We start from the raw sequence: 22,741 nt of genomic DNA, 5'->3' as shown, positions 1-22,741 counted from the left end.
GTCTCCCCGGATGGGGCAGCCAGGGGGAGACCTCATTCGGCCAACAGTTCCCACTCCTTGGTGAGGAATTTTTCCCTAGTTAGTTCAATTTCTTCATTGACCATGGAATTCAAAATAACATCCATTACACAAAATGAAAGAACACTTTAGTTAGCAATAACGTAAGGATTAAATTACTAAAACTTATCGAAGGAACGGGATAATTTCTTTTGGATTGGGCTCAACCAAAAAGATAAAGAAAGCTTTCATTCAACCATTTATGACTGCGGAAACGCTAGTTGCTCAATTTGGGAAGGAAAGAAACAAAAGTAGGATCCCATTTAAACTCTCCAAGGTCAAGGAGAGGAGGAAAAGAGAATTACCACTCGGTGGACCAAGTAGTTGGACTAGGCATTTCCACGAAGAAGAAATGGGATTTCCAGCCTTTGTTTGAAGATGACATGTCTTCAAAGAAGACCACTTTTGGTCGAGACTGGAAAGAAAAGTCAGGCTCAGATTTTTTAAGGTAAGAAAATAGACAAAGATTGCAAGGAGTCGGAGGGATGTTGAATAAATGAAACAACATGAACATCTGACACATATACCAAAAGACATTTGGGACGAACTATTGTAAAATGATATGGAAGTATTAGCGTACTTCCAATAAAAAGGAATGAATAGGAAAGCGAAGGTCGGCTACTAACTGGTCAGAAAAGAAGGTGATGTGGTTAAGAGGGGGATGATAAGGACAATCGTCCAACAAAGGAAAAGTAATATGATAATTCTTGGGAATTGCATATCTAGAATAAAGAAAATCTTTATCAGAATCATCAAAACTTGAATTGGTAAAGGTGCACCAGGGGGCGAAGGATTCTTGAGTCATAAGGAATGAAAAGAGGAAATGACTTATTGGATCTCTTAAGGCGCAGGCGAAGAAAAGATTGGGGAGGAAGGTTCACCAGGAAAGAAGTCGAAGAAGATGAAGTGCAAAGTGCTGAGGGGCTCGACTGTTTAGGGTTTTTATGAAGATTGTTTAATCATGACTGTTTGATCAAAACGGCAAGGGTCTGGTGAACCGTTGATCTGCAAAGAAGGTGTGACGTTGAGTCGTACAAAGTAGCATGCGATGGAAACCGCTTCAAAAAATAAAAAGGAGAGCCACATGGCGTCAACCCATAAATGGGTCTTTATGATGAAGGTGGCAAACGCATTATTCCTCTGACCATGAACCTCTCTACATATCCTCGGTAACCTCACCTAAAAGTGCTGGTTGCGGACAGGCAATTATTGAATGGTATTGTGAAAAGGTCGAATGGGCAAAAGAAGGACTTGAGTCCAATTAGTTGGCTACACCTCCTTTAACTAGACTTGATGTGGAGGCAAGTGATACGGGTTGTGATAAGTGGACCCAGAAAGTAACGTGGCAGTTAAAGCTTAGGTGATGAGGAGGTCAAAGTTAATGTGATGTGGTACTCACACTCTATAATCCCCTCATCCGGCTTTGATTAAATCCCCCAGTGTTAAGCTTCTTAGATTCCACCAGACCGAGTTATAATTCGGTCAAGGAAAGATGATCAGTCCTTAAGCTGAGCAAACCAGGGAGTCTAGTGTCTCAAGGAAGGCCAGATCTTAAGGTGGTCAAGCTTAAGGATGGCTGACCTTACATATCGGCTAAAATGACTGACTCACTCCACAATATACCAATCATAAGTGACAGTGTGCATATACATACGTCCAGTCTTACAGTCAAACGAGTATATACACCCTGGCTATATAAAAATCCAGTCGGACAATGATACGACGTAGTTCAGCTCAATATACTAATCGAACTTCTCAAAATATAGCTGCATCTCTCGATAGCCTATTATAAGCCCAAGCGGAAAGAGGACAACCAGGCCTGCAAATAACATCTCAACAGGGTGATCGGCTCAAGGATCGGTCGAGTTATGCTTAGCAAATAACATCAGGCGAACCAGATAGCTAGCTTAAAGACCGGTCGGGTTATATTCAGCAAACTATATCAGCCTAATAGGGCAGTCAGCTTAAAGATAGGCCAAGACATATTCAGCCAACAACATCATCCTAACAGGGCAGCTGGCTTAAGGACTGGTTGAGTTATATTCAATCAACAACAGTAACTCATAGGGCGACTGGCTTAAGGACCGACCAAATTATGATCAGCAGACAATATCTTGACAACCTGTCATAATAATAACTTTGTGTTAAAGAATATTCTTCTAGAAACTTCTTCAGGGGTCATCATGTCTCCCATCAGTAGATCAATAATAACAGCATATTCTTTTAATAACTTCGGCAATAATAGAAGTTGTAAATAACAAAAAGGGTATACATGTGGGTAAGATAAAGATTCCTTGGACAATTATGATGAATTGCTTAATAAACTCGGACACATTTGTGTCATCTCATGATTGCAGAGGTTATATAAGGTGGTATATAAAAGGGGAGTTCTCTCCGTGATAAAGGTACGCTCACTGACATCTGTAACTCTACTCTGACGCATACGTGATGACTGTTCTTTATCCATTCATTCGAACTAGGACTGACTTGATTGTCAGAGGGCCTTCACCAGGGACTCCCCCTAGGTTTTAGACGCTGACGTTTTGTTAAATCATCTCCTTGTGTGCAGGATCGAAAGAGAAGCTTTTTTTGGAGAGAAAGGTCTTTTGACGATCAATCATTCATCCACTGTGCCTAACGCGTCATCTCCGCTGGTCTCAGATAGGATCAATGATCTTACTTCCAAGTAGATAGTGATGACTCTGCGAATTATGAACTCACCCAACATTCGCTACTCTGATATTTATATATGTTGTTGTTAGTAAAACTCACTAGAAGTAAATGATCTTTACAACTATTGTCAATGTCCATCTCATATGCTTCAAGCAAGTCTTCTAGTATCTGAATGGTGCACTCTGTCCATATGCGTGGGGAGGGAACGTTGTGCTGAAGTGAGGCTCTGTACCCATGGCTTATTAGAGACTCTACCAGAACTATGAGGTGAATCATGGTTCTCTATCTGATATGATACTCGATGGTATACCGTGAAGTCTAGAAATCTCTCTGCAGTATAACTCTGTTAAATGATGCAATGGATACATCCTACGAATCTATAGAAAGTGAGCAGATTTAGTTAATTGATCCATGATTATCCAAATTGCATCATGCCCCTTTTATGTTTTGGATAAATCCACAACCAGATCCATCGTAATATGCTCTCATTTCCACTCTGATATATTAATGTCTTTAAACTGACGAAGGCTCCATCTACAAGGCATGTTCCCCTAACGTCAATACTTCTGCCCAATTTCCTACTGTCTCATTTATTAGGAGTTAATCTTGCAGTTTTAATTATTTTTTCAAATTAGTCAAACCAGAGAGGCCATCAGGCTCATCCAAACAACTATAGATCTCCATAAAAATGATGTCTTTATCCCCAAATTTCCAGGCTCTTGAGACGGTCAGCCAAATTATAAGCGTGCCTGCTCATGCGTCCAATTTTCAGACTCTTATGCCTTAGTGTCAAGTTATAAGCAAGGTTCCCCATGTCCTTCGATCATCTGATCGGAGGTAAATTTCTTGACTCTTGAGCCACTTGGCTGAGTTATAAGCATGCTTGCTCACATACACAAATTTTCAGACTCTTAAGTCACTCGGTCAAGTTATAATTGTGCTTGCTCACGTGCCTAAATTTCTAGACTCTCAATTCACTCGGCTGAGTTATAAGAGTGTCTACTCATACGCCCAAGTCTCAAACTCTTATGCTTTAGTGCCAAGTTATAAGCGGGGTTCCCCATGCCCTTCGACCATTCAATCAGAGGTAAATTTCCAGACTCTCAAGTTGCTCAGACGAGTTATAAGCATGCTTGCTCACTTTGCCAAATTTCTAGACTCTCAAGTTGTTCGGCCGTGTTATAAGCGTGTTTGCTCACATGCCCAAAGTCCAGACTCTTGGGCTACTCGGCTGAGTGATAAGCATACATGTTCATGTGACCAATTCCCAGACTCTTGTGCCTTAGTGTCAAGCTATAAGCGGGGTTTCCCATGCCCTTTGACAATCCGATCGGAGGTAAATTTCTAGACTCTCGAGTCGCTCGATCGAGTTATAAGGGCATTTGCTCATGTGCCTAAATTTCCAAACTCTCGAGCAGCTCGGCCGAGTTATAACCGTGCTTGCTCATGCTCTCAAGTTTCCATACTCACGAGTCGTTCAGTCAAGTTATAAGTGTTGGGATATGCCCAATGCGGTGTGTGTTTAACACATTTCGTAAAATATGGAGCGAAAGAAAAAATACGATAATAAAATTATTTTATTACAATAGACACACTACACGCATGTAAGATACAACTCATGTAGACATAATTATAAAACAAAAATTTAAGAATAATAATTATTCTAGGTGTACTTTAGGATGATGCGTAGGGAAAGGGCATCAACTTTAACGACATCCATGAACCTCACCTCTATTCATATCCACGCTGAGATCTTCAAGACAACTTTGGTGAGCAACAAGGTTCACCTCCAATTAGTACTAGCCAAGCACGGAGGTGTGCAATCTAAGAGAAGGAAGAAGAAATGAAAGTTTGAGGAAGAAGAATTTATTTCTCTTGGCTTGAGGTGGGCAACGACAAAGAGAGGAGAGGACAAAGAGAGGGAGGCTTGGTTTTCCAAAAATCTAAACCAATGAATAATGAATTGGTTAATTATTCTCTCCACCCTAAATATATATTCTTAAATGAGTTGGATTAGAAAACTCAAATCCATCCCAAAATTTCTTAACTAAAATTTGGTCCATTAATCTCTTAGTTTGGTTCATAACTAAACTACTTTAATTCATGACTAAACCAAATAGGGTCTAACTCTTTTATAAGAGATGTGGCATATCTGCGTTTCCATTCTGACAAAATATCTTCCATATTTATCCTTTGATTGATCCAACCAAGCATCTTATCTCTTGTTTTAAAAATCAAATTCTCAAACTTATTTTACGTCTTTTAGATACTCGTAGTGTGTATGACCCAATAGGCTCCCGATTTATCTTAGTCATCCATAATTAACTATTTAATTATGGATCAATCATGAGTGACATCTAGTAGTATATCATGATCCCCAATTAACCATAAAATCACAGTTGATTCTAGAACTAGTTCTAAACTTTTAGCAGTTACAATGAATCATGTCTTATTCCTTTCACTCATCTTATACATACTTGATTCTGAACATGGTCTATGTGTCTATCCCCACTAAACTGATTGCGGCATACCTTTATATCCCATGTAATATTTTCTCATCCTATAGATTCAAATTACTCCTACATGTGTTTAAGAGTATCATACTCTTAACATGTTATATTTTACAAAGACTTTAAGTAATAATCCTGACAAGTTGCCATAGGGTATACGTCTCCTAGCAAGGAGCGGTGAATCCTCTATGGACTATCCAAACATATTCGGGAACTTCGACTTATACCCAATCATCTTAGATTCATATCTCCAAGAAGATACTTTGCTTAAGATATCAAAGTATAAGCATCCATGACCAAGGTGACATGATTACCTCAAGTCAAAGGAAACTTGCACTCGAACTGCAGTAAGTACTTCATAGGCATATCCATATATGTAGAGAACCATATGAAATCTTACAGCAGGTCACTCTAATAAACTAGCTATCATAACCGACATTCACATTTAACTCTCGACATCTCAATGTCTTCAGCTAGTAAGTAACAACTGCTTGGTTAGACCAAGGAATATGACCTGTGTTAGTCTCACAAAATTGATGATATTTGAATACATCAATTCATTGACTAAGGAATGTTTCAATACTTTCGTAATTACACATGTAGAGACTCTCACTAGTTGCAATCCAATAACAAGTTCTCTCATGCTATGAGTCATATTATTAATATTTAGTAAATGAGTTTATGACCATTCAAACACATAAGTAAAGTACACTCAAATAGTGAATCTATATTTATCGAAATAAACAGTACAAGTCATAAGGCGATTGCCTTAGAACACCTTTCAAACATAATAATAAGTGTGTCTGCTCATGCACCCCATTCATAGACTCTTGTGCTTTAGTGTCAAGTTATAAGCGGGGTTCCCCGTGCCATTCAACCATCCGATTAGAGGTAAATTTCTAGACTCTTGAACCGCTCGACCGAGTTATAGGTGTGCTTGCTAACGTGCCTAAATTTCTAGACTCTCGAGTCGCTCGGTCAAGTTATAAGTATTGGATCGTGATAGACAAGAGAGGGGTGTGAATCTCGTTCGTTAGATCGTTTCTTTTTCATATCATAAATAGAGATCAGAGTAATCAACGGAATAAGATAGCAAAAGCAATACACAAGAGACGCAGTTGGTTAGTTGGTTCGGAACATGTGTAGACTCATACTCTAAGACTCGCGATCCTTGATCGCACCATTGGACAATTCACTAAAACCTTTCTTTCTGTAACCTTTGGAAAGAAGTAATTCGTACAATGAATAGAGATAGTAATAACTTTACTATCTCTTTATAAAATGCATGCAATATTAAAGATTATACCGACAATGAGGATAGGTGATCAAGAGCTAATGTTGGAGAGTCTTTCGACGCAGTAGGAGCAGAGCTTGCACACGCAACAATGACATAAATGATGAACAGATAGAAGATCAGAGGAATGCACAAAAGTTGTCCTGGCTTGAAGCTTGAGATGTACTTTTATAAGCAGCGTTCGGTCGATCGAAAAAACCATTCGATCGACTAATCCTTTTAGTTGATCGATATCCCTATCAATCGATTGATCACGCAGCCTTCCTTCTTTGCCGAGATTCGATCTTCATTTCATTAATGCATTTATTGTTTGGTTAACTGAAAGATCTATTTGGTCAACAGATCACTGAATATTCCTTCTTCATTGAGATCTGATCTTCTGTGTCATCAATGTCATTTAATGTTCGGTCAACGAATCACCTTGATCGATCAACCGATCATTATATTTTCTAACTTTGCCAAGATCGAATCTGACACTGTGTTTACCAAATTAGGTTCAGTCTACTGATTCTTCTATTCGATCAATCAATACCTTCAATTTCTATAAAATATAGTTAGTTCAATATAACAATAATATTCCTATAAAACATAGTTAGTACATTATGAAATAATGCATGAGTAAGAGAAGACAATAAGACCTATCTTGATCTCAACTTGAAAACCTCTCGATTTTCTTCAGTTGATCAGCGACCTAGGGTTTATCCCTTCCCGGGAGATGACCTCCCCATCGCTCTACTCTAGTTGATTACCTCAACCTATCTGCTAAACATTTAGTCCTCCAGATTTGTTTGAACTTTCTCTGCTCAGTGTCTGATCACCTGATCCACTAAGACTTTTCCTGTACTACTAAATTAGCCAACAACAATAATAGTAATACAAAATACTATGATAAAACTAAATTTAGGTTTACCAAAATCTGCTGGTTCGGTCTATCAGGCATGGTTGATTGGAAACCTTTTGATCAACCTTACTTGGAGTTCACTCCTCTAAGACTTCTCATTACCTAAGATTACCTTCCTTTAGAGTTTTTACCACCTGGCTTCATTTACCAAGACTTTCACTTGGAGTTCACTCCTCCAAGACCTAGGGTTACCTCCCCTAGGGTCCTCTTTACCTAGGGTTACCTCCCATAGGTATCTAGGGTTGCCTCCCCCTAGGGTTTTCGTCTTAACCTAGGATTACCTCCCCTAAGTATCTAAGGTTAGCTCCCCATAATATTTTCTACTTTACCTAGGGTTACCTCCCCTTAGATACCTAAGATTACCTCTCCCTAAGATTTTTCTATTTACCTAGAGTTACCTCCTCCTAGGTACCTAGGGTTACCACCCCTAGTGTTTTCCTCTTGTCAAGCATCAGGTCACCTTGACCTATTTAGACTTACTAGTTAGTCGATAAACTATTCACCACTTGTAGTCACTCGGTAGACTACTGACCACTTGCTAGTTATCTGGTCAACCTTGACTTGACTAGACTTCACACTAGGTCAACATTGACCAAGCTCCATTAAACATGCTGTCGAATAAACATCAAAACTCTAGAGGTTGATTGCACCAATAATAAGTGTGCTTACTCACGTGCCCAAGTTTTCAGACTCTCGAGTCATTCAACCGAGTTATAAGATTGTCTACTCATGCACCCAAGTCTCAAAGTCTTGTACCTTAGTACCAAGCTATAAGTGACTTCCCTGTGCCATTTGACCATCTGGTATGAGGTAAATTTTTAGATTCTTGAGTCGCTCGGCTGAGTTATGAGTGTGCTTGCTCACGTGTCTAAATTTCTAGGCTCTCGAGCCGCTCATCCGAGTTATAAGTGCACTTGCACACGTGCCCAAAGTCCTAGACTCTTGTGCCGATCGGCAGAGTTATAAGTCTGCTTGCTCACGCGCACAAGTCCTAGACTCTTGTGCCTTAGTGCCAAGTTATAAGTGAGGTTCCCCATGCCCTTTAACAATTCGGTTGAAGGTAAATGTCCAGACTCTCATGCTGCTCGACTGGCTATAAACGTCCTTGATCACGCGCCTAAGAATCTAGAATCTCTAGTCATTCCACCAAGTTGTAAGCGCGCTTGCTCGAGCACCTGAATTTCTGACTCCTATTCATCTGAATTAAAAGCAAAATAAAGGAAATGTTGATATCCGACGAAGTCAGGAAAAGCCTGGTCGAGGATGTCATCAAAGATCTTCTAGAGGCTGATGAATCTTGGAGGAAGTTTAGCTGTGATGTGGTCAGCTTCCCTCAGCTTCTTAATCGCACCATCAATCCCAAACTTAAACATTTTGATGGTCTTCTAGTTCAGAAGGTCATAAAAATCTCAGGACCTAAGGTACTCCATCCTTTTTGCTTCACACCGAGTGATCTCTCTAGCTTTGTAATTTTCCAGCTCATCTCTTAAGGCATCCAACTCAGAGTCCTTCACAATCAGCTCAGATGCTTTGCCCGCTAGCTCCACCTCGTGGGCTTGCGCCTGTGTAAGTTCTTTGAGTTGGGTGGATAATACTTTAGCCTCCACTGTCTTCTTGTCCAAATTGGACAATGTTCATTGTTGTCAAGCGCTCTTAGATTTTAGCTTGGACTTCGACACACTGAGTTGGTGTTTCAGCTTCTCTAAAGAGGCCAAGTTAACAACATGTTTTTTCTTCTCCTCCACCAGTCGGTTAGTGTGTGTGAGAAGCTCACTCTGTTTGACCAAATCAATTTTTAGGGACGTCGCTTCTGCTCGGCTTTCCTCCAAACCTAGAGGAGGGTTGGCCTGTGCTACCTCCAGCATGTCACTCGCACCTTTGCTTCACTGTGGGCACTGGTCATCTCGACCAAGAGGTAGCTTAGGCTCATTCCATCTACCTAGCACTTGCCAAGAAACGGTTATGTAAGAAGGGCGTTTACAAATTTCCAGTAAACGCAACAATATACCTTAGTAAGCTCCCTATATAAGCAATCTGTTGCCTCAAGGGATGTTTATTTGTGCATGAGGTCCATGCCGCTCTGATAAGATTGCGCTATGGGACCCCTCATTTTCAAAAGGAATAGGGCCTTGGAAGACTCTGTCTTGGGAGGGGTGGCTCCTTTCTAGGAATGGAGCATTATGATGGTGCTTGGAGCCCATAGGAGAGGCCCTTTGAATGACTCAAGGAGAGGCACCTGTGGGTCCGTAGAAGTACCTCTGATCGGAGGTGGTCGAGCTGTCGGAGGGGCAGTAGGACGACACGTTGGTGAGCATCTGATTGGAGGAGCACTACTAACCTTATCCACTGTTGGAGGTGAAGAGTCGGGTACCTGGATGGGAGAGCCCTCACAAACATAGGAATGGAAAAGACCAGAAGACAATGAAAGGGACAGGTCCCCAATTTTTACCAAACAATGTCTCTTTCTCCTTGCGAGAGGCTTGGTATCCTCTGGCAACTAGATCACACAACCACAAGGACTATAAAAGGACAAGGAGGCAATTTCTCGGTATTTATGGCAGCATCACTACCTTCAGTGGTAGCGAAGGAACCGGTCGACTATGAACCATGCAACTCTAGCTCAATATATGCCCGATTGTTCAACTCTTCTTTTATCAGCTTGATCATCGTGCTGAGTGAAGCTTTCCACATGGTTTTAACTGCAAAGAAAGCAAAGTGACCTTAGTTAGAGAAAATATGGGTTTAGATTAAAAATTCCTTACCAAAGGAGTAGGCTAGTTTGGCCTCGATCAGACTCTAGCCGAACATATACAGAATGCCCTCTTGGAGTAAAATAATTATATTAAACTTTAGATCGGCTAAGGTCTGGGCAACTACTACAAATGTAGGCTCCACTTGGAAATCTCTAAGTGATGGTAGTGGTGGAAAGTCCATCAACCTTTAGTCAACCATGATATGGGAGGGACCGACTTGATGAAAATGTAGTGTGAATTTCAACCCTTGTTTGAAGAAGACATTTTATCGAAGAAAATGGCCTTCCTCCATTTTCTTGAAATAGTAAAAATAGTAGAAGATGTGAGGATTAAGAGGGAGGCGAAACAAGCAGAAGAAGATCACAACCCTGCAAAGCAGACAAATGGAGTTAGGCGCTAATTGTTGAAGGGGGTCTGAAAGTAATGGGAAACCTCGGAGAAGAAAGGGTGAAGAGGAAATTGAAGCTCACCCAGGAAATGATCTTTGAACAGAGTGAAGAAACCTAGAGGAGGTAAATGGGGGTGATTGTGAGCGTTGGGGATGATTATCTTGTGGTCTTTGGGGACTTCAAAAGTTAACCTAATATGGTCTAAGTCACCCCAGTTGATGTCGGAAGCGATGGAGGTGTACTAGAGGCATGGGACGTGGGGAGGGGTTTCTCGGGCCATGAGAGATGAGGAAAAAGAAGAATTAAAAGTGCTAGTGAATTGAGGCAGAGAAGTGACGGGAACTTACGAGGAGGAACGAAAGGAGAAGAGGAAAATCATCGGCATCGGGAATGAAAGAGAGTCGAGGAAGAGAATGAGCAGTGAATGGGTTTTTTCTGACATTTGAAACCTTAAAAATCCTAGGGCCATCGACCCCCCATTGTTCGATCTGAAGGAGGAGAGAGAGGGATTAAATCGCCACCTTTGGAGCCCAACAGTCTTTTGTCATGTTGAATCACAATAATAACTTGTCGTTTCGAATATTTACCTTTTTCTAGGCATGCGCCACATGGCTAAAAAGTATGGGCAGTATTTATTAGTGATGTGATAGAATAATCATCATCATGGCTAAAGATCTGGTTCACATCACCGCCCATTCAGGCACGTTTATGGCATATGACACTCCTACTCCTGAGGCACTAGTGGATGGTTAAGGTCCCAAGTAAAAAGAGGACGTTGGTAGGGATGAATAGTCAATCAAGTCAAAGGAAAGATGTTAATACATTATGGTCTAGTCATTGAACTTACAACCTCCTTCAACTAGACTCGAAGGAGAGGCATGTGATACAGCAAATGACATGGGACCCCCAACGCAAGTATTGAAGTCCTAAGGGACATGGCAGTCTAAGTACTGAGGGATGTGGCGATCTAAGTCTCGAGGGATATGGCAGTCAAGGTCTCGAAGAACATGGCAGTCAGACTCCCTGGGGATATGGCGGTTGGAGTCATAGGTTGGATAACTTGAGCGGCCTGGCGTGGTTTTCAAAGGCTTGGTCATACATTGAAAAAGGATATCCCTAGGTTGGTTCCCCTAAGAGGCTTCAAGCGGACTTTTCTTCCGCGCGATGGGTTCAAGTAAACTCGCTCTATCGGTCGGCCCATGAGTTCGATATATTTGAGGTCCGACCGGGCGTTATGGCCATAAAGATGGGTTGAATCAACATGGGCTAACTCAATGGCTACTCAGCACCTCCCATAGACACCCGATCTAACCTACTCGGCCTAGACGTTCGGTCGGACATCATTAAATAGTACGGTCATTGCAGAAACATCATCGAGGTCCACCAGGGCCTGGAATTCCTGAAAGGTCCATCGTTATGGAATAATCATCAACAACCCCCCCCCCCAACCCAACCCAATGGCTCTTTTAACGTCATGTGTACCCGTTGTCAGGTGTACCCGTTGTCAAGGATCACCAGAAGATGCTTTGTGCAACATGTACAGTGGAGGCTTCCATCCTCCATATGTAGAAGTGGTCGGTACAATTTGAGAAAGGTGACAGCGTGTCAGTACGATAGGTCTTATTTTAATAGCATACCTCATTATTCGTGTTAAGATAAAGAACCTTATAAATAAGGGGTCCCTTCTTCCACGTAGGTAAGTGCTCCCATCACTCTCCACTACTTCTTGTTACTATCTTTTGATAATTACCACTCAACCCCTTCACTAACTTAAGTATTAGAATGACTATGCTGGGACTATACCTTAGCCGGTCTACTAATGTTTCCTTATTTCTCTATCTTCTTTGATGTGGCAAGTTAACTCATGGATTCGAACTCCCTTTCGAGGCTTCTTGTGATCAATAAATAAGCTACTTCATCATCGGTCCATTTTCACCGATTGTGAATAGGAATAAGAAATATAAATAAGATAATAATCAGGATACTATTGAAGGGCGGTTGTATCATTTTATTGGATAATAACGCGAAAACAGTATCAAAGGACCGTTGCCAAATGGATATAAAGTAAACATAAACGTCCATAAAAATGAGGTATTCTTTTGACTTTTGTGCTAAATTACAAATGTTATTTTGAAATTCTTTCCATCTCTTTGATTTACCTCTTTTCAGTCAAACATTATAACTATGTTTGATAAGGAGTCAATCAATATTATATTACAATATTTATTATTTTATTTTATACCGTTCTAAAAAAATTATAATCTAATATAATCTAATTAAAAAATAATAAAATTTTATAAGATAATAAAATTTTATAATCTTGGTCTAATTACATTCCAATATTTAATTAAAATTTAAATGTCAAATATATTCCTAATCTATTTCATGTACCACTATCGCTATCCTAATCTATTTTATATACCACTATCGCTATCAGTTACTGCCACCTTCACCTCTAGTGCTGGCACCAACCACCACCACCACCACCAACAAAAATCATAAGATATTTTATTATTTTATAATAATATGAATCAAACATCAAATAAAAAAAATATAATCCTAATCAAAGACTGAACGTATTGATATAATATTAATTATATTACATTTGACAAATTTAATTATATTACAAATGTAATTATATTATCCATAACCAAACACACATATTAATATAATATTAATTATATTACATTAAAAAATTTATTACATTTCTATTACCCCTAGCCAAGCACACAGCCTAATTAAAAACTTCATAACATATTTTACTCAGTACAGGATCTGACTGTTAACCGATCACTGAGGCCGTTGTCTCCGGCGCCGCCGCCAGCGGCAACCTACAGCGGCAGGAGATTCACCTGCATGCAGCGGAGCTGAGTGCAGAACTTCTGAGCCTCCTCCATGGCTCCCTCCACCCGCCTTAGCGCCGCCTGCATCTCGCTGTGACAGATAATGCAAGTTGATCTAGAACAGGATCCGATCGTGCCGCTCTTCCAGCGCCTCCCAGATGCGGCAAAGCTTGTCAGTAATCATCTGCCACTGGTGCCATTTCTTGAGCTCGACCAAGCTGATCAAACTCAAGGAAGAGAGGCTTGCGAGGAGGGTGAGGCGGCGGACTAAATCCATATTTTAGGAAGGCGTTTGTGTGAAAGAATAGTGGACATTAAGCAAGCCAAGCCAAAGGAGGGTGTTATTCCTTGCTTTAGTGCAAATGTAGAACACAATACATAAACAGTATATGTTTCTTAATTAAATAGGACACATTCCAAAACCTATAGACCCTTTTTATATATAAAATGACTTGCAACAACATTCCATAGCAAGGCAAATAGGTTACATCACCTTATAAAGAATACAATTCAAGATCAACCATGCACCGAGGATGATTGTAAAGAAAAGGCCAAACCACGCATTATAGTAAATATTCAAAGCTGGATTCCTTTATCGTTTTAAAATTCTTTTTTCGTTTGATCTTTCTCACTAATGAGACAGAGTATAACTGGCTTCTGGCCCTGGAACCGTTTTGGTCAGTTATTCTGCTTGGTGCAGTTAAATCCATGGCATACAGAGACCCAAATAATGAGAACTAAAATCAACAAGATGGCCAGCACCACCAACTTGATCTTCATGTTTTGCAACCACATTCTTTTGCGTAATTTAGTCCCCTGTTTCCGGAACCCTTGCGCCTGCCACAGGAACATGTTAAGCATAGTCATGCAACAATGTTATGTGGCTAAAACTTGTTTTTTAGTATGTTTGGAGTACCTCTTGCTGCAAGTCTGTTGCCTTGTCTTGCAGATCATTCAGTTTCTCTCCACGTTCCATGGTCTGAAAAGCACAAGCATTGAACCAGAGATGGAATAAGACACGGACAAATTGCAAGACACATATAACACACCTAGCAACTTAGATCTTAGAAATTGTCACAGACCTCTGTTAAACTGAGATGAAGCTCACCTCATTCCAAAATGACTAATTTTATGAGAGCGACATATCCTTCTGATGTAGAAGGATTATGCACTGATTTACTTCTTGTTGTGCAACTAATGCTCATGAAACAACTTAGCTTCGACCATCTTAGACACATTATCTCAGTTGTACTCATATGAGTAGTGTTATTTCTTTTCCCCTAGAAAATAGATACCATGGCTTTAGATCTCATGTTGGCTCACATGATATGGGGTGAGATATCACCTTCCACAAACAAGCCAAGACATCCGGAGAATCTTCAATGAAGGCTACCGGAAGCAATACGAGCTTCCAAATAGGCTTTCCCTCTCCCTCTCTTCCCTCAACTTACTAATGTCCCCACGGAAGTGTCCAGTTGACTAGAGGGTGGCAACTTTGCTACAATGGGGCAAGGGGTCAATTCCCGGTAGGTGCATGTCTTCGGGGAAAAAAACTTCTTCCACCCTCTAGCCACTCAACGGTCGGCTATAAACTAACCTGTGATTTACCTCCCTTCACATAAGATGAGCTGTTAAGGGTGTCTGGGATGAGCGTAATCACCTTTTTGCTACAATTGAAACCTAGCTCACCACAAAGAGGAGAAATGCATCGTCCAGGATTCAAAATCACCATACTTCACTAGTGAACTCAACTAGGTGCCGAGATCACTCACCTTACAATCATAACTAGATCAAAATCACATCACTTCAGTAATAACTACCTCACCTCAATTCTGGTTTCTTCCTCCTTTTTCTCTATCTGCTAATTGACAGCACCTCCGCACATCATCTGCACCATCAATCTATCTTGTGCTAACTAAGAACCAAAATCCAATTCAGAATGAGATTTTGAACCTTGGTAGATGCAACATTGATACTAAGGGTGCGTTTGGTTCAAGTTATCATGTATAACCTTAATTATGTGATTACCGGATAATCACATAATTAACGTTATGGGGAATAAGACATAATCTACTGTTGTTTGGTTCAACCTAAGTAATGCAATAAAAAATTGTTTGTTTGGAGATTTTAATGTATAACCTAGTTTAATATTTTCCTATATTACCTTTTGTTACAAAATCAATTTCTTTTTAATTTTATGTTTTTTTACTTTATGTTTTTTTTTTTACATTAAGTTTTTTTTTACTTAACGTTTTTTTTCTCTTTGGACATTACGTTTCTTTTTCTCTTTTTTTAATTTAACTTTACGTTTTTTCTCTGTTTTTTTCTTTACACATGACGTTTTTAAAAAAAAAAATTGAAGTTTACGTTTTTTTTGTATTTTTTTACTTTCCTAATAATATATTTATATAAATAAATAAATAAATAATATTTTAAAAAATACAAATTTCTTTTTAAATAAAATCACATATTTTTATTTTTTATTTAGTTTTTATAATTTAAAATGAAATTTTCGTTAATTTTAGGGATATTTTGTCCCAAAGTGTAAATATTAGAGGATATTATTGGCAAAAAAATTTTGTTAATCCCGGAATCAAGAAAAACCTCACTTTTCCGAGATTTTCCGATTCTGGATTGCATGCCCTTTTGCTGACGTGTCAGGCATGAATCATTACTCTGGAATCGTTGATTATCTAAATCAAACAAAATTTTTGTTAATAACCTTGGAAAGGTAACCAAGGTTATCAAGGATAAGCCTCAACCAAACGCACCCTAAAGGTTTTGCCATTAAGTTAGAGTTTGCGAAAAAAAAAGAAAAAAAAAATCTCAATTTAGACTTATTGACATGTTGAAATATGATATATGCCTGCTACACACATAAACTAATGAAGAATTTGCCGATTACTTTAAGGGGCCCACTGAAAGAACATCTATTGCTACTACATGAATATGGATATCAAGCTACAAAGGAGGTTCATAGTACAACCGGATAGTTTACTAGAATAAACCCAAAGACAACCACTGATGGGCTAGGAGTCACATAAGAGGTTGTCTAATTGACATTTGTAAGACTGATAAAAGAAGGAATACTTTAATGTCATTTTAATCCGCTTAAGCTTCTTTTGGAAATTGTATCCATTTCTAGGACAGTGCAATGAGTGATTAATGCACTTAAACACTGAGTGCTGAGAACAAAATTAATTAAAGTCATTATATATCCACAATAATGAAAATACTCACAGTATAGGGTACTATGATTCTATGAATGTCATAAAACCAGGAAGAAAAACAATTGAAATATATAACAAAGAGTCAAGCACCTTATTGATGTTCTCCAACATAACATTTTTAACTTCTGAAACTTGGACTTTAATCTTTATAAGCTTATCAATCTCATCCAAATGATCAATTATATACCGCATGTGCTCCTTTATGACTGGGCTGTGACAAAGAAACCTATCCCATTGTAACCGATGAAGACTAAATATGATAAGTCCGTCGAACAGCAATTTAATAGGAATACCTGAATTCTTTATTAAGACTCTTTGCTGTTGCTGTATCAGCTTTGCCACCTCCATATCTTTTTGTAAAATCTGTTTTCAGTCGCTCCAGGAAAGCAATAGAGACGTTTCTAGTAACAGTGTCTTTGGTAACAACACAATAGGCTGCACAGTAGTGGCGAAAATAGGCATCTATATTAGAAGTATGTACATATACATCTATTGACAAAGTATGGTTCATCAAGAGGGAGCCCAATCCAACTCAAAATGTCTGGGCACTTTTGTAGGAATCTCTTTGTACTTAAGTATGTTTAAGGAACTTCATTTGAAGATGTGGAAGTAAGAGGTTGAATTTTATCTATTCTTCTTATTTCCTACTCTCTTTAGCACAATCCACTTGAATCAACCAGGAGTTTAGCGATGGTTTAAAAAAGGGCAAATTTCCTCAAAAGTTCCAATCCTTATCAATATTATGGTTTTAACATTGCCGAAGTATACGTAAAACCTCCCACCCTAACCTTAAAACTAACATTCTTGGTCTTTATCACTCTATTGTCAAGCACAATCACTAATGTGGCAATACAATATTGACCACTGCCGCTCACGTAGACTTACAGAACAACCTCTCTTCAATACCAAGTATATTGGAAATATACACAGCAACCACTTTTCTTAATTTAAATTTATAGGGTATGTTGGGAGACCAAAGTAAAAAAAGGTAAATAGGAGTGGATAGGCACATCCAATCTTTGCTTAGACGTGTGATCTAATCCCAAAGTCATACAATACAAGTTGGAATTTCATCAGGGGGTTGCTAGGCACATTCCATAATGCAGCGAAGCAAGCAAGCACAGATCTAGGTCTTGCCATTGCGCATATCGAAGAACTTGTAGAGTGATACTCCCATTTAACTCCATGTGCTGAGTTGTGTAAGTTGTGGACTATTAAAAGAAGTTTATAATCTTAGATGAGTGAGCTACTCTTTCTTTTGGGCTTAAGCATTTTGGGCTAACGGTTAGCCCTGACAAATTCAAGGGTTCATTCTCTCATCCATGCAGATAATAATAGTTGGTAATGAAGTGGACCTAATCCTAGGAGACAAAAAAAAAACATTCAAGATTTGAACTATTAGTTGGACTTGGAGTTTAAGCAAAGCGAACCTTCAATGGGGAGATTATGATGTGCCACTTTAGTCCTATACCGTGGGTTATTGGCTAACAAATGAGGTTTACAGTTGTGTATAAGTGAGGAATGTTAACTTTGCTTAAGGATTTTTGACTAATGGTTGGACATAATAAGTTGATGAGTCAATTCTTTCAGGGAAAAATGTTTGTTTTCTCTACTAGTATTTCCAAATGAATGTACCAATTAAGATGACGTTTTTATGTGAATTTTTGACAATATTTTGTTCATATTTTCTCTATTCCTTTTGGCATATTATATAAACTCAGATTCTCTTTATCGTGTAGGCTTAGGTACAACTCATAGTATCACTCTTCTCCCTTGTGCTTGTTCTTGTGAGCGTGATCTTGTGTTAGAAAAGATTGCTCTCGAATTCAATCAAGGTATTGATTTATTTCATCTGCCACTCTAAACGAAGATGCCACCACATGGCTTTCGTGTGGGGGCTTCAAGGTCCATAAGTAGCAGCAGTCTAAGACTCTGAGGAACTTAAACATGTTGATCTTCTCTTCCTAACTAATTTAATTATCTATGTGTACTTTTAGAATAGTATCATTAAAGGAATTGACAGACCTAACTAGAAACCTACAACGAGTAAATCCACCTTCGAAGTCGTGCAGATACAATCCAGTGGCATCTTAGTTCGCTCACGAGACATGAACACGGAAGATCTAGAACCACATCGAAATACCAGCAGGCAACAGCTCCCTTTTGAATCAAACAAAAGACTAAAAGCAAGGTACATGCATACGAAATCAGGGAGTTACCGTAGCCACTGTGTACGAGAAAGATGAAGGCGTGACCGTCGCACGCGTAGGTGGACAACTTGTCGGAGGAAGGCAGCTTCTGGAGGCACTGCGCCGCGATGGCAGGGAAGTTTCCAGTATACTCTGTGTACTCGGCTAGAACCACAGTCCCCCGCGCGACGAACCCATAGATGAACCACCCTTCCTTCCCTTGCTCCGCCTCCATCGCTCACTCCGCCCTTCTCCTCCTCGCTCGATCTAGATCTCAATGTAGCGAGAGTGAGCAGATCGGAATTCCACAATCTATCGCAGACAATTTCTTCCCGGATCGGATTGCTTCGCCGCCATGCCTCCGACGATGGCCAACTTCGCCCACCAGAAGCTACGCCGAAAGTCTCGTCTTTTGGGCGACAGCAGTCCACACAACTGCAGTGATCCTCGACGAAGTCAAGCAGCAAACAGCGAGTAGCTATATCTATAAGACGCCATGTGGAGGATATCTCTGGGTGTCTCTCTGGGCGATGCTGAGCGATGAATTGACATCAGCAGCGGATTACTGAGCCGGTGCTGCCTGTTCTAGAAAGGTCGATTTTGTTATTACTTTAAATTATTATTTGTAGTTGCAATTTGGTCTTCATTTATTGAATTATTTATTTTCTGTCGCGCAAACTATGGAAGAAAGGAATCAAAATGTAAACAATTATTAGAAAACAAAATTAGTAAGCCTACTACTTAATTATTATTATTTATTTTTATATAATTCATGTGTATGATGAGCTTTCGATAGACGACGGTGATCAGGTAAATCTTAAAGCACAAGTAGTTTCTCGTCTAACAATATGTTGTAGTTGAGATTTAAATCGCAAGTGTTTTAGGAACTTATGATCTTTGGTATGTAGACATTAAGACCTTCTAAACGTTGCTGGATCGCAACTATAATCATTCAACTTCTACCGAATTTAAGCAACCTCGTACTCATTTCACTATGAGATCGAATTCAAATTCGAGCCGAATCTAAATTATTGGCCGACTTCAGCCATCTATTAGATCAGTATAATATAATATGATACGATTTATAAACTAAGTCCATTTCGTGGCCATAATGTGGTGTGTTTTTTTGTTGAAGTTGTTTCAAAAATTCCTGATAAAAAAAAAGTTTGTCAATATTAATTGTGACAGTTCAACAACAACCAACGTGAGATGTGATCTAAATATCTAATCATAATGAAACGGTCTTAGTTAGATGTGATGAAAAAATGAAGAAGATGGTTACAACCAATTGTGGTCGATGGTGTGTCTAGGAACCAATTTGTCCGACCAATATGGTTGCGAATGACAATGAAATCAACCAAAAATGATAATGTACACGTGTCACCTAACTTACGCAAGCTCTATAGCGTCTTTCTTACAACTTCTTAAGTACATTTATAGCTGATGGTGATGATGAAAGGCTCCACTCCGTTGTTATAATGGAGGTCAAAGTTAAAATGATCAATGTATAGATGATATCGACTGATCGGGTGAAGTAGATCTCGACCGGGGAAAAGGCTTCGATCTATCGTCGCCTTCGACACGGATAGCAATCAAACTGTTGGATCGAAAGCGTTAGAGGGGGGGTGAATAGCGCTCGTGGCTATTTCGTTCGATTTAAAACTAATCAAGATAACGCAACGAAAATAATAAAGAGAAAACACAGAAATACACAAGGTGGTTACTTGGTTCGGAGCCTGTGGCGACTCCTACCCCAAGGTCCACGATCGTTGATCGCTTCCGGTGGACAACAACTATAAGCTCGGAAAAAGTTATTACAAACTAAGTACAATGTAAAAATAATAAAAAAAACTTTATACCGACAACAGAATACTGAAAAATAAAGCTCCGGGTTGTCAGGATGTTGTTGTAGCATTTCGGGATCGTCTCGTTAGCAGCTTGTAGCAGAGGAATAGCTTAGAATCTCATATCTCTAGCTGCTGGTCGAGACCCTCTTATATAGGGTGTTCAAGGCGCCTACAACACGTCGAGTCAGCCACGTGGATCAGCGCTGAAGAATTCGCCGCTTATCCACTTGAAGGCGCCTCCATGCCAGTCCAAGGCGCCTCCAGCACCTCTTCGCAACCAGCTCACAGTCTGCACCCGAGGTGCCTCTAAGCTCTATGGAGACGTCTCGGACACTGTTCATCCGAGGTGTGATTTGCTTCTTTGTTCCTGCAAAATGTGTTAATCTCAAACACATACCCTGCAAAACAAAGTTAGCACATAATAACTATGAATAAGATATTGACAGTTTCTGAACTGTCCGAGACTGACTTCGGATTTCCAACCGGAAACCCTAGGTCGACCCGACGCCTACTGTTCCCTCTGCGGGGAACGCGTCCTCACCTACTCCACTCAGGAGATTTACCTGATGCCAGCACGATCCTCCAGATCAACTGGACTTTTGCTTGGCGCTCGATGCTTCCGGACTTTCTGTTGGACGCCCGCTCCCCGACCCGTCCAGTCTTCCACCTGGTTCGCGACACCAGGACTTTCCACCTAGGGTTACCACCCCCTAGGACTTTTGTCTGAAGCCCTCGTCCCGCCAAGACTTTCCGCATAGGGTTACCACTCCCTATGACCTAGGGTTACCACCCCCTAGGGTTTTCCACCTGCCTAACCGCAGCTAGGATTTTTGCCTAAGTACACTTAGGACTTTCTGAAACACTCATTCAAGTACGTTAGACAACAAATAATCTTAACTTTGAACCCTTTGTCATTATCAAAACTCGGGTTCGATCGTCGGATGCTTCCTGCACCAACACAAACAACCAACGCTCAAGGAATTAAGACAATGTGTGGAAGCAAAAGCCGAGCAGCCACCCCGCTCGGCCAGACAATAGAGATCGATGTGCTGGCTTCAACTTCGGTCAAACGGCTACCTCACTCGGCCTGGCAACAGGCTTCGGTCGAGCGGCTACCTCGCTCGGCCTGGCATCAGACTTCGGCAATAACAAAGTGAACCTTCGGTCGAGCAGACACACACTGAGTAATAGTGAGTTCCTAGCCAACCAAACGGGGGCGCCAGGGCGGAGGAATTCTGGTCGAGCAACCAACCCGCTCAGCCTAACAGCACACTCCTGATGATATCCAGTGATATCCTTTTGGGAGTTGGTGTCGTCGACACCGAGCATGAGCTACAAGAAGATCGTACGGCGGAAGCTTCCACTATCATTTCAAAGATATGCTCGGCTTGTTAAGGTACTGTGTTAGGGACACTACTGATAAGTCTTTTCAGGGAATGTTTTGAGAAGCGTGCTCACTTTGGGAAGCGTGCACGTGTGTTACCGGAGCTCTATATAAAGGGGAGTCCAAGGATCAACGGAGGTATGCAATATTCACTGTTTGTGCTATAGTCTTCTTATTGCTCTGCTTCATTCCTCATCGTCGGTGACTGACTTGAGCGTCGGAGGGCCAACGTCGGAGACCCCTTCCCTGGCTCGACACTGATGTATAGGGATGTAAATGAACCAAGCATTCGTGAACAAGCTTGGTGTTCGGCTTGGTAAGATCTTGTTTATGTTCGTTCAATATACATAAGGTTAATTAAACAAACAAGCTTGTACAACTCGTTAAGCTAAACAAACAAGCTTGAACACATATATGTTCAGCTTGTTAACGTTCGTGAACAACGTTCGTGAACAACGTTCATGAACAACGTTCATGAACAACGTTCGTGAACAATGTTCGTGAACAACGTTCGTGAACAACGAACAATGTTCACGAACCATATTTATTAATAAAACTCTTTTCAATATGCTAAATAAATAATAAAATAAATAAATTTAAATTATCAAACTCAATAACCAATCAAACAACTAAAAGTTTCAAACAATCAAACAAACTTGAATTGAGAGCTT

The 22,741-nt window shown here is 40.1% G+C and overlaps 1 protein-coding gene across 1 annotated transcript; it reads right to left on the bottom strand.

Moving 5' to 3' along the window:
- Window positions 1-13,734: 13,734 nt before the first annotated feature.
- LOC121996190 (vesicle-associated membrane protein 724-like) lies at window positions 13,735-19,299 on the bottom strand. Its single transcript, XM_042550052.1, has 5 exons — window positions 18,870-19,299; window positions 16,944-17,085; window positions 16,741-16,861; window positions 14,337-14,399; window positions 13,735-14,257 (listed from the first exon to the last, which is right to left on the bottom strand). Exons 1-5 carry the CDS (start codon window positions 19,072-19,074, stop codon window positions 14,099-14,101), a joined length of 690 nt encoding a protein of 229 aa, XP_042405986.1. The 5' UTR covers window positions 19,075-19,299; the 3' UTR covers window positions 13,735-14,098.
- Between the last annotated feature and the right edge of the window lie 3,442 nt (window positions 19,300-22,741).

The sequence above is a fragment of the Zingiber officinale genome, chromosome 6A (assembly GCF_018446385.1).
Source record: "Zingiber officinale cultivar Zhangliang chromosome 6A, Zo_v1.1, whole genome shotgun sequence".
Lineage (NCBI taxonomy): Eukaryota > Viridiplantae > Streptophyta > Magnoliopsida > Zingiberales > Zingiberaceae > Zingiber > Zingiber officinale.
This window is presented reverse-complemented; position numbering and strand designations above follow the sequence as displayed.

What these genes read in the sequence shown, in the direction of transcription:
- LOC121996190 (XM_042550052.1), bottom strand. Translation starts at nt 19,074, where the DNA reads ATGGAGGCGGAGCAAGGGAAGGAAGGGTGGTTCATCTATGGGTTCGTC. An exon ending in TCTCGTACACAGTGGCTACG is followed by an intron (nt 17,086 to 18,869) that starts GTAACTCCCTGA and finishes ACTACTGTGCAG; the next exon opens with CCTATTGTGTTGTTACCAAA. An exon ending in CAACAGACTTGCAGCAAGAG is followed by an intron (nt 14,258 to 14,336) that starts GTACTCCAAACA and finishes TTCCTGTGGCAG; the next exon opens with GCGCAAGGGTTCCGGAAACA.